The sequence below is a fragment of the Ostrea edulis genome, chromosome 3, assembly GCF_947568905.1.
Source record: "Ostrea edulis chromosome 3, xbOstEdul1.1, whole genome shotgun sequence".
NCBI classification, from domain to species: Eukaryota; Metazoa; Mollusca; class Bivalvia; order Ostreida; family Ostreidae; genus Ostrea; species Ostrea edulis.
In genome coordinates, this window is record NC_079166.1 from 64,020,516 (window position 1) to 64,033,102 (window position 12,587).

The following is a 12,587-nucleotide window of genomic DNA, read 5'->3' on the forward strand; positions in this document are numbered from 1 at the left end:
TCCAACCCATCAAACCTAAACAGAAAAAGAAAGCCAATTGTGGCTTCCTTTGTGGACACACGGTAAAAAAAGTGTACATCTTTCAATCAATGTTTTCTCTTAATTTTTTTTCTAATTGTTTTGCATGACTGATTGTCATTCTACATTTCACTCACATGGAGACAGTCTTTAAATTATGTTTTGGCCAAATTAAGGCTTTTCAGTAGAAAAGACTCACTTAGTTGTAAAGCACCTACAAGGACACCAGGGGTATGTTTTACAAAAGAACTTCAGACTTACGACAAAATTTTCAACTTTATCGTAAATCATTCTCTCCGAATGCAAATTTTTTTAAAAGAAAATATTGAAAATTTAGCCTTAGAAAAGTTTTAATTCATTCATTTAAAGTAATAACTGTATAATACAATTCAAGACTTGCCACACGTTGTTTTGTAAAACGGGCCCCTGACCTCTAACAAGTTTTTACAGGTGTAATAATTAGGTCTCAGCCAAAAGACTCCAAACTACACAGCTGCCAAGTCACGCCCAAGTGTTTGGCACTGAACACTTGCTACAACATAAAGTTCTTTTAAATGGTCATTCAAAATTATTTTCAACAATTTTCAGGAAAACTGAAATCAGTGAAATGGATATGGAAATCCTGAAAAAGTTTAAACAAGCCCCAATTTCCTATCTGGTATCCACAGCAGCAGGACCAACTGTTGACACTCCATTCGGTGCTCATTACATAGGATCTCCTCTCAGCTATCATGTAAGTTACAAACTTTATTCAGACAAAATATATGAATTAAACTTTATTCAGACAAAATATATGAATTAAACTTTTTAAGGAGGTACTCTACAGTATCACAATGACTGACTTCCTTTTAAAACATGGAATGAAATATAAATATCAGCAATATTTGTCTTTTCATTTCAAAAATCATCGTCTAGCTGAGTAGCTTAGCATATCGACCGCTGAACTGTAGATCAAGGGTTCGAGTCCTACAGATGTTTTAAATTTTTGTTGTTGGTCAGATTGTTTTATACTAAAACTGCATATTGTGACTAAATGAAGTAAATTTTAAAGTTTTCAATTTCAAAATATTGTTGCAAATATCCTCACTTTTCATCCATATCAAATTTCTTTGGTGTAGCATTATACAGTAAATATCAATGATTATTACATTTTCCACATGCAATCGATTCATTTAAAAAAAATCTATTTGTAGGAAAACCTCGTTGATATTATGAAAATTTACAACAAAACACATTTAGTGAATGAAGTTTAGCAGTTTTCTTTATCTTGAATTAAATATGGCATAAAATTGGTCAATACACAACAAGTTAACCATATATGATCAACAATACTAAAAAGAGAAAGACTAATTTTGCCCGACAGTATTTTAAACTGTTTTATACGAGCAATAGCCCGTTCAACATGTACACGATGTTTGGCTATCTTGACAGTTTCTGTTACCTCTGAAGCTTTCATCTGTGTTGCACATGACGCAAAAGGTGGAATGTTTAGTCGAAGACCAATAGCTTCGATTTACTTTTCAATATTAAACCCTTTGTCCACCATAACTCCATCACCATTTTGTAATTTCCCACATTGTTTAAGGTCTGACAATACTTTAAGGAAGCCACTCTCCTTTGTAATAACTTTATCAGATACTGATCCAGAGAATAACATGGAAGAAAATATTACAGACCCCCTTGGATCTATGCCCACAAGTCCTTTCAAAGTTGTGCATGACTTATAGTCAGAATAACATTGACTCTGTCGATTGAGAGAACTGGGCTTTTGTACTTTTAACTCCGTACAGTCAATAATGACGAAAGTGTCTGGAAAATCTTTCTTATAATTTTCAGGCATGTTTTCGATTATTACTTCACGATGAGGCCATATATCTACACTACCTAGTCTAAAAAACATCAAATTAATCCAGTGGGTGAATATTGCACTGCAGTCTTGCACAGATATATCAAACAAATATGAAATATGTTTAAAGTCAAAGTTTTGTCTCAGTTTTATCAAAACAAGCAAGAGCTGATCCTTTGTTGACAACGATTTTGCACCTTTAAGAGTTTTACTCCATATAATAGGATCTTCTTCTGTTGGTACTAAAAATGAGTATAAAACATTGAACCGGTCTTTAGAAAACCCTGTATAATACTGATAATCAGTGTCCTTCAGTTTTTTATATCCAAATCGTCCTGAATCTTGTTGTTGCAGTTCAAAATTAATTCGGAGCAGTTTTTCCTTCTCTTCAGTTAATGCAGTATTGTCAGCAATAATGGCCAGTATTTCAAGTGGATTACAACCTGAAATATATTTAGAAAATTTAATATTATTATTTTTTTTTAGTTTTCATGGGTAGTACAATAATGTAAAACATATATGATAAAAATAATCGTGAATGGTTTTTCATTAGACATGATTTATAAATTATATACAACTCAACATGGATCCCGATAGAAAACACACTTTTTCCATGAAAGTCAAATCCGATCACAACTCATTGGAGATCCTAAACATAACCCTCAACATTATATGTCATGTCTATCATTACAATGTATTTATTATCGCAATGTATTTATTATCGCATAATTTCAGGCACCATTGATTTTACCTATTACAAAACCCCGTGCAGCAGAAAACTGTGGAAGTACTGTGTTCCCAAAAGCCCTTCATACCTGCGTTGACCTTGAATGCATTCAAAACCTTACACATGAATGGACTGAGCTGAATTTGACACAGAGTGATGCAATTAATTTGGAAAAATCAACAAGATCTCAGAGTCAGAACCAAACATGGCATACAGAACGAAGTAAGAGAATAACGGCATCCAATTTCGGACTAATCATAAGAAGAAAAAAAGACGTAAACCAGAAATTTTTAAAGAACACATTTCAAAAGAATGATTTCACATCTTCTGCTACATCATATGGTAAAGTGAATGAACACATTGCCAAGCAAATGTACATTAAGAAAACCGGACACCACCTTCATGATATAGGATTGATTGTAAACACAGAACTACCATTTCTAGGTGCTACTCCTGATGGCATAGTGTGTGATAAGTCTGAAAGTGGTTTGATTGAAATTAAATGTCCTTACTCTGTCAGAGACAAGACCATCAGTGAAGCATGTGAAACAAGAAATGATTTCTTCCTCCAAAGAAATGGCGACACTTTCAGCTTAAAACATGAGCATTCCCACTGGTATCAAGTCCAAGGACAGCTTCTAGTTACTGGAGCTCCATTTTGTGACTTCATTACATATACCAAACAAGACTTATATGTAGAAAGAGTTTATCCAAACAAGTCTACTATGGATGTGTTAGTTCAGAAACTAGCTAAGTTTTATGTCCAACATTTTAAGCCATTTATCCACAAATGTGATTCTGATCTACATGTATAATGTTGATTTACCACACCAACTATGAAAACAAGAATGTGTTTGTACCTGACATAATATGCCCCCTCCCCTCATAACAACAAGGACACAATAAACACTGACTCAGTGTGACAGAAAGATTTGTTTACAGGTCATTAACATCTTTGTATGGTAGATATATGTAGAGAGTCTTGGAGATAAAATTCTGTTTGCTGTCATACACTTAAATTTGTATATAAATGTACTAGATAATTCAAATTCAGTTGAGTGAAGTTCTCTTTACACTTTCAGTGAAGTATTTACTTTTTTTTTTATTTTGGTGCATAGATATCATGTCATTTGCAAATACTGCTCCTTGATACTGATATTCAATCATAGAACATAATTACCAGGAAGAATTGGGTTCACATTTTCTGTTGCTGATGCTTGAGAAATTGTAGTTGCAGTCGTTGAAACATGTTGGATTTCAGAAGATGCCTTTAACACATCACTGCCAGCTTCATTGTGCTGATTCCTTTGATATGGATTACAAAGAAACATTTTTCTTACAAATATTTTTTTAAAGATGAATTTTTTGTCAGACTGGGTAAAGGTTTTGCTTAAATATAGTACACTGTACATGTGTTGTCATTTTTTTTAATGTGAGAATATTTACTTCAAAATGCTTTATCTTGCAGATGTATCATGCAATACTATATATATATAGTTATAATTCAGGATGTCAAGTCCCTATTTATTCCTATAAACTCAAAGGTTCTTATATATACCCTACCAGTCATTATAAAAATTCCTATAAAGCCCTATATATCCAAAAAAAAAAATGACAGTCCTATTTTCAAAAATGATAAAAAAAAAAAAGAGAAAGTAACAAAAAAGAGAGAGCTGATGCTAGATTGATATTTAGTTAGACTGTTATGAAGAGAATAACTATGATCATTGTATAAGAACTGTCTGTTGGATGGAAAACTGTCCACATCTGAAAGGATTTTGTCTTTCTTTATGTTTAATATTATTTCTTCTCCAGAAACATACTATGCAGAAACAATAAACTTTTATACAAATTCTTTAATAAAAACCCTATTTATTCCTATAGATCTGCTGTAAAATCCCTATATTTGCCCTATAAACTGCAAATTGTTTTCCTTATAATCCCACATTTTTTAGACCCAAAGTGGCTTAAATTGACACCCTGTTGTATGTACATACACTACAACTTACATATCAGTACTAGTGTCCATCAAAATCTGTCGCTTAGATGTAGTTCTCGTTTCTGAACTTGACCCTCTTTTGGTGGGTGGTTTTCGAGCTGGTGTCAATGCATCATAACTGACTGCAGACACTGGATCAGGATGAATCTCAGATGGTTGGCCATTGACAAAATGCTGATAATTGAAAAAAGGAACACATTAAAAAACATCCAATTTATCTTTTAAATATTGTAACAATTAAATCATCCAATTTTATAATAATAAAAATGATGACTAAACAATATGATGAAATCAAGAAAGCAGTGGGACATTATACATTAAATAAAGGGTATGTGCATATGTAGCAGGGTTGGGCGGTTAAAACCGACCCCCGTTTTAACCGTCCCGATCAATACTCCCTAAGTGGTCAATACTGGTCAATTGAGATTTAAACTGTCCATTTTCCTATTTTTGTACATTTTTTGCAAAGATAAATTAAGTCTTTTCATTATAATATATGGATCAATTGGTTATCAATAATTTTCATTAGATAATTAGATGTAATTTCATAAGTTTAATATATTTGGTTTGCTGAAGCTGTGATCATAATATCTTCAGAACTATAAAAGAGGGTCACATATAGCATAACTAGACAATAGGAGACAGACCTGCTTATACATGTACCTGAACAGATTAAGAATAACAGGTAGCTGGACATTAAATAAACACAGTTATTTAATATGAATTGGGTGACAGGTGCTCTAGATAAACAATGTGTTGCAATGTACAGAGCAGGAGATGTACCAGAGCACAGGGAACAAAGTTGACAGGTGTTAATTAGCATACTCTGGGACCAGAGAGGACCAGTGTACATGTTATTGTTATGAAAACATCACCAACACACCCCTCAAATGTTTATTTAACAGTTAAATGAAGATTTGAAACAATAGGTAGTTCTTAATAAACTAAAGAATTTGAACAGAAATAGAAAACACTTCCCAATCTATCCCAATCTAACAGAGTCATTTACATTATTTATTTAATATTATGACTTGCAAGTATATTATAAACTGATAGTGCATGTTATGAATTACAGTATTTACCATAATGATGGCCACTGAAACATTTAAAATAACTAACAACACAGACTATAATGACCAAAGAATTTTCAATCAACCAGTATTGACCATTATTGAGCGGTTTTAACCAGTATTGACCACCGGCCCGGTCAATACTCATATTGACCACTTTTTTGCCAACCCTGATATGTAGTGCAATTTGCTAAAACAGAATTCTGGTTGGCATCATTGTAGAATATGTATACATGTTTCAGTATCCGTGTTATATGATTATAGAATACCTGAATCTACTGTCACAGTGATTGTGTACATGTATAGTACTTAAGTCTTAAAGGGACTGATTCAACATTTTCCTCATAATTTTATTTTTCACAAGTTTTAGTGATCAAATTCTACTGTCTAATATGTTTAAAATGTTTCACAAAAAATTCAGGTTATACATGACAGAAGCTTAAAATAAAAACAAAATGAATACCAATAGAATGGTTATTTTGCCAAAATTTTGATCCCCCTGTTAAAATCCTGGATCCTTCCATGCTATATTTAGTCATCAGATCAGGTCGTATTTAACTGCATGAGTTTGCATAAATATGTATAACATAATCACTAATATTTTGATATACCTACCTATTCATTTGCAGTTCATATTACCTAGCACTTTACATGTAACTGTGCATGACAAAAAACTTGTATTTACACGAGTCATCATGCACTGATGATGCAGTCGACCTGCACGGGCACCAGATCTGCAGCTAGGCCTATGTCCCCTTCGTACTTTCTATTTACGAGTTTAATAATATTTTAATGAGCGTTACAAGTATCGGTGAGCACATTACCTTTGAACACACATATAAATGTTTCGCTTTCCCTCTTTCTTTGAGTATATCTTCATTTAACTGATAATGGGGACGACCACACAAGCGTATCCACCTCTTCGCTTTTTCCAAGTTTCTTCCAGGTTTTGGAAAAGGAATGAACACTATCCCTCCTTGAAGCCGATCTGGGTATCTGCTATCAGTGTTACAAGTGCCCCAACAGCAACGTTTCACCATAATTGCGTTGTCATAAACCAATGTAAACAATCCGATAAAATGTCGAATTTTCGCTTGTTGTCGGGCAAAATGGCGGCGCGTCCTTAGCTTCAGAAAGCGCGTGTAAATGGAGCTCTCTGATTGGCTAATGCTCCCGTCACTAAAAAATTCGGCGATCCGCCAATGGAAGCTACGCCACTGGAATATACATCACAGGATATTGAACATACATCACAATATATTGAACATACATCACAGAATATTGAACATACATCACAAGATTATCGAACATACATCATAAGATATTGAACATACATCACAAGATATTGAACATATATCACAAGATATTGAACATGCATCACAAGATATTGAACATACATCATTATCGAATATACATCACAAGATATTGAACATACATCTCAATAATATGCATCACAAGATTATCGAATATACATCACAAGATATTGAAAATACATCACAAGATATAGAACATATATCATCACAAGATATAGAACATACATCACAAGATATAGAACATACATCACAAGATTATAGAATATACATCACAAGATATAGAACATACATCACAAGATATAGAACATACATCACAAGATATAGAACATACATCACAAGGTATAGAATATACATCACAAGGTATAGAATATACATCACAAGGTATAGAACATACATCACAATATTATCGAATATAGCAACGTTTTACACGCCATACATGTCTGGTAGATCTATATTTTTAGCCAGAGAAAATCCCAAATCACAAAAACATTTACTCTTATCTATATATTTCAGAACGATATAATTTGTTTCAATTAACTGAGAGACAGTGGAGTGACCTTGTAAAATCTCAGCTTGATATTTGTAAAACATGTTATTGAAATGTATTTAAGGAATTAAGAGTCACATGATGTGTTTAAGAACTAAAGTTCGCGTTTTCATGGGTGTTGCGGGAAAACCTCCTTGGTCTCGAAATGGTGTTTTGAAATCGAGCTTTTATATTTCGAAAGAACATCTCGACACAGAGGGTATCCTGCATCATTAACGAAACAAGAACTTTCTTGCTATTCTACTACGGCTCAGAAATATACAGCTGATCGTTTACCCATACAGCTATGGATTAGGTCACCATGAAGTTTCCGAAGCGGATTAGGCCTACATGTTTTTTGCTGACGAAAAAGGTGAGACGGTAGGGTATACTAAATTGATTTTGAAAAATATATCGAGCATTTAGTTTGATGTTGACGGATTATATCAACTACTTTGAATTCAGTCCAATAAAACTACATATACGTTGAAGAGGATTAACTTACTTGCGTATCGATCTCAGAATGCAGACGATTGATTTATATTGAATGACATATTCTTCAGTCATATGGTGTTTTTTGCAACATATATTGATAAACGTTTATAATTGTAAAATTGAATTATCAGTTATCGACTTTATTGTTGTACATGTATTAGCAAAACATGAAGTGAAAGTGAGACGTGTATCAATGTTCTTAATCGATTAGGTATGAAGGTATATCGCAGAATAATGACCGCGGCATACCTTTGATCTTTGTAATAACCATGGTAGAATAATCCATGAAGACATGGGATGTGTCCCGTTTTGTCAACACCCATACAGCATCACTACGTGTCAGGTTAGTTAACATGGGCCTAAAGCTTATTGTGTACTTGGAGAAAAGTTTAAGAATGTAATCTTTTCCTACCCATATATATCTACTGTGTATTTAGCATTTATTCTCTAAAGCAGAGATGTCCAAGATGTACGTGTAATCCACATCCGTGTCTTTTAATATGTACGCACTGTATATTAATGTTCATATATAAAGATTTATAAATTACAAATTTAAAAGTTCAAGTACAGCGATGCTACCGAAAGCAAAGTGGCAATTGAACTTTGGGTTTAAAATCAGTTAATATATATTGAAGTCTAAGTCGCTCAAAAGTTGCATGTGTCCTTTTGTCCATGCGGTTATGAAGAATTTTAAGCCAAGTTTTAATGAGCTGACCTAAAATCTGGAGTAATCTGATATTTACGTTTACTCGTGTACTATAGTTGGTAAGAGATGACATTTTTGCAGTATTGTTTATAGGTAAGAGATATGAGGAAATCGGTATTTCACCACAAATATTTTGCATATATTAAATACAGAATTTCGTTTCAAAAATATTTACTTTGAGAAATAAACAAAGCGCCATAATGTTTATATAGTCTGAATATCTTCACAGTAATGATATGTAATAAAGTTTTGAAACAAGCTGAAAAAGTTTGCATTTTGATGTTAATGATGTACAACTGTTGGCATGTTTTTTATTCGGTGTCACTCCTTCATATTCTTGTCCCTCAATTATATTTGGGAATCTATAGAAAAAAACACCGATGTTGATTTGCAAATCTTGCCTCCATAGACCTGGCAGCAAACTAGAGTGTGTATGTGTGATATTGTGAACGTTCCATGTCTTTCGTCACTTAACGACACTTGCTACAAAAAACTTTGTTTCAAAACTGATGAAAATGAAAACTAAATTATAGGTAAAAAAAAAATACAATTTATGGAAATGGAATTTTTCCCCATGATTTGTGTTTGATAGGGAACGGTAATATATTTCAACTTTTGAACATTATAATAAAAAGTTACAAGCCCCTTATTTGTAAAGAGAATTTTATATTTGTGATTCTTACAACAAAGCTAAGTCATGAATTATATATCTACGTTATTTTTAAGTTTATATCAAATGTCCTTTTAGTGACCTCTCTCCGTTGCCTAGACCCTATTTTCTGTTTGGTACTACCCCTCCCCTAGCCTCGACCCTATTTCCTGTTTGGTACTGGTCCATATCGCATAGCGCTACACTTATGACTGATGTTACCATCTTCACAAGTTCACAACCCTTGACCTGTGAAGATGTGATGTTACCCGATATTCAATTTATGTACATCAGACATACGGCATTTACAGATTCTGATTATGTTTGAAGAAAAATCTACTTCTAGTCAACATTTTTGTGAGTTACGTAGAAGAGTGTATGATATAAAGAGGGAAATTTATAATTCCTGTTGTTAGTAAAAAAAAAAAAAAACTGGGGGGGGGGGGGGATAACAAATTCTATAGAAATAAGATTTATGACAAAGGCTCACCGAATACAGATGCATTTGCAAATACAAAAAGTGTTCATTTAAATGAAAGTGCATATTTTCATAAACAAAGGGCACACAGGCCTTATTGGTCACCTGAGTATTGCAGGTAGTGGAAAGTATCACCAGTCCCAAGGGCTGCAAAATCTATAATTTTCTTCTACATATCTATACTAAATTATTATCGCATCCAATTCGATATGACTTGGAACCTTTTATCGAAGAAAGAGCTCCATTTCCCGAGTAATAATATTTGTAGATCCGCCTATAAACTTTAAGTAACAAATAGAGTTATTCCCCCTGAGTCCGCTGCCTCCTTTTCAATTAAAGACTCATTGAATGAGGTTGGTGTAAATTTAAAGTATATTTTCTTTGCAAATAAGACAAATTAAAAATTACCCACCCAACCCAGTCCATATTTGAATGGATATGTTTGCTTTGCTTTTTCTTTTCTGTTGTAGCTGCTGTGCGAGCATCAGTGTTTTGGGAAATGGTACGGCTGTGACATCCCGCTCAAGTTGAAATACTCGACCTAAACCGTGATGTGAATGAAACCTGTCCCATTGAACTTGTGGTGTAAAAGCGGCAATCTGGATGTAAATATCATAAAACAAGCTTTGGCCTCTGCACCTCCCAGGGTCAATGCTTTCTATACAATGAACTTTGACCTTCGATGTTGTGAACTTTGAGCTTGTTTGGTTGTGCTAATTTTGAATTTTGATGTTGTTTGAACTTTGACCTATGATCATGAAGTTTTAATTTTGACCATGACCTAGTTACATGGTTGCATGTGTAGCTTTAATGTTCAATGTTGTTGTTTATATATATTTGCATCTGTTGGACATGCTCGTTGTTGGCGTCCCATTGCCCATGCTGTATTTGATTGGCAATTTATTCATAACAGCCGTGTCCATAATATCGCCACACTTATTCTCATAAATTTCAAAGTTACAATTTGTTGGAGTTACACTTTTCTGAGATATATGTTATGATAATACTGTATGACTATTTTAGACCCACCTTAGTGTAAGAGCCCTCAGATTGTAATATTTACAATTTTGATTCACCCCTTCCTGCTTTACTTCAATATGCATTTGTTATTGTTTTTTATTTCATTAGCAAAATCAAAGAGGAAGTCGTTCAAATTATGAAGACATTTAATCACTATGACCATTTTTGCTCCAATCTGGTACCAAAATCGCTACTCCTGGCATCATAAAAATTACAACCTGTTCCTTCTAAATATCCATTTAGTTTCACTTTATTATCAATAGCATTGAAGAAAATGGTATTTTAAAAATGTTTTACACATAAACATTATAAACCAAGTTTGACCCACCCTGGAGACACAACCCCGGGGACCATGAAATTTACAATTTTGGTAGAGGTTATCCTGTTATAACTATTTGATTTTTCTTAAAGATGTGCGGCTGTGGAGAAGAATATTTTTGAAAAATGGTAATTTTCGACAGTGTTTGCCCCACCACTATGTCCTCAAGGGGATATAAGTCATGAAATTCACAATTTATGTCCCCCTTGTCCAAATGATCCTTCATACCAAATTTTAAAAGAATTGGAATGGTAGTTGCTAACAAGTTTAAAATTTTGAAATTTGTTAACACATATAATCACTATGACCATTTTGGGTTCACCCTATCCCTGGAATAATAAAATGTACTATTTTGGTAAAGGGTTACGTACTCCTTCTAAATATCTATCTGGTTTTAGTTTAGTTTCAATAGCGTGAAAGAAAATGTTATTTGGATGTTTTACACATAAACACAATATACCAAGTTTGGCCTCATCCTGGAGTCAGAACATCTACCCCGGGGATCAAAAAAATTACAATTTTGGTAGAAGCTTTCCTGTTCTACACGACTGTGCATTTAGCTTTTCTTACAAATGTGTGGTTTTAGTGAAGAAGATTATTGAAAATTTGTCTATTTTTACAGTTTTTGTCCCGCCCCTAATTGACTCAGGTGACCTAAAACTATTGCCTTCATCTCGTGAACGAACTATGTCAATCGACTCGGTTCTATTGCTGTATCTTTTGATTAATAAAAATTACGTCTAAACTAGGCTCAGATTACCAGGAAATAAAGTAATTTTTCTAAATGGTTTAAAACACAAGCAATGGTTGAAATCTTTCTAAAACATCTATGGATGGCATACCAGCGTTGTTTTTCTACATGAATGGACATAATTGACAATGGACAGTATGTAGAGCTCTACTTTCAATTCATATTTTTTACTTCAATTAACCCAATGGTTATAGAAAGCACTATTTTGTTTTTGAATCATCTAGAAAACTTCTATGTATTTGGCACTTTGAATTGTTCTCCTTTAGTAAATGTCCTAACATCAGATTTATGTCATTTGGTTGACGTATTTGTATTCTTTGTGACAAGATACATTTTTGGGCAGCAAATCTGTTCTCAAGTCAAACAAAACAGTGTTGTCCTCGGACCCAGTCAATAAGTGTATTTTGCTATACACTTTATTTTTTCCTGTATAAAACTAATACGATTGAGAACCAACATTTCAGCTGTTAAACCAACCCTCATGCTCGCGGTCTATTAAACGATGAACAGTTTACGAACTGTGGAACTGTCAATAGCTTGCCTTCTTTCTACTGGCTACGCAAGCCACGTGATTTTCGGTCTGCGGCTTTGTTTACGTAATGGCGAGGTTCACTGATTTCACTGATGATGAAATGCAGAATTTATTAGATGAAACAGAAAGCAGAAACAC

At 33.5% G+C, this 12,587-nt stretch overlaps 1 protein-coding gene across 1 annotated transcript; it reads right to left on the reverse strand.

Annotated features, from left to right (window-relative positions):
* Positions 1-1,415: 1,415 nt before the first annotated feature.
* Positions 1,416-6,834, reverse strand: LOC125653543 (uncharacterized). The gene is made up of 4 exons (XM_056158517.1): positions 6,485-6,834; positions 4,601-4,764; positions 3,772-3,896; positions 1,416-2,307 (listed from the first exon to the last, which is right to left on the reverse strand). The coding sequence occupies exons 1-4, from the start codon at positions 6,698-6,700 to the stop codon at positions 1,532-1,534; spliced, it is 1,281 nt and encodes a 426-aa protein (XP_056014492.1). The 5' UTR covers positions 6,701-6,834; the 3' UTR covers positions 1,416-1,531.
* Between the last annotated feature and the right edge of the window lie 5,753 nt (positions 6,835-12,587).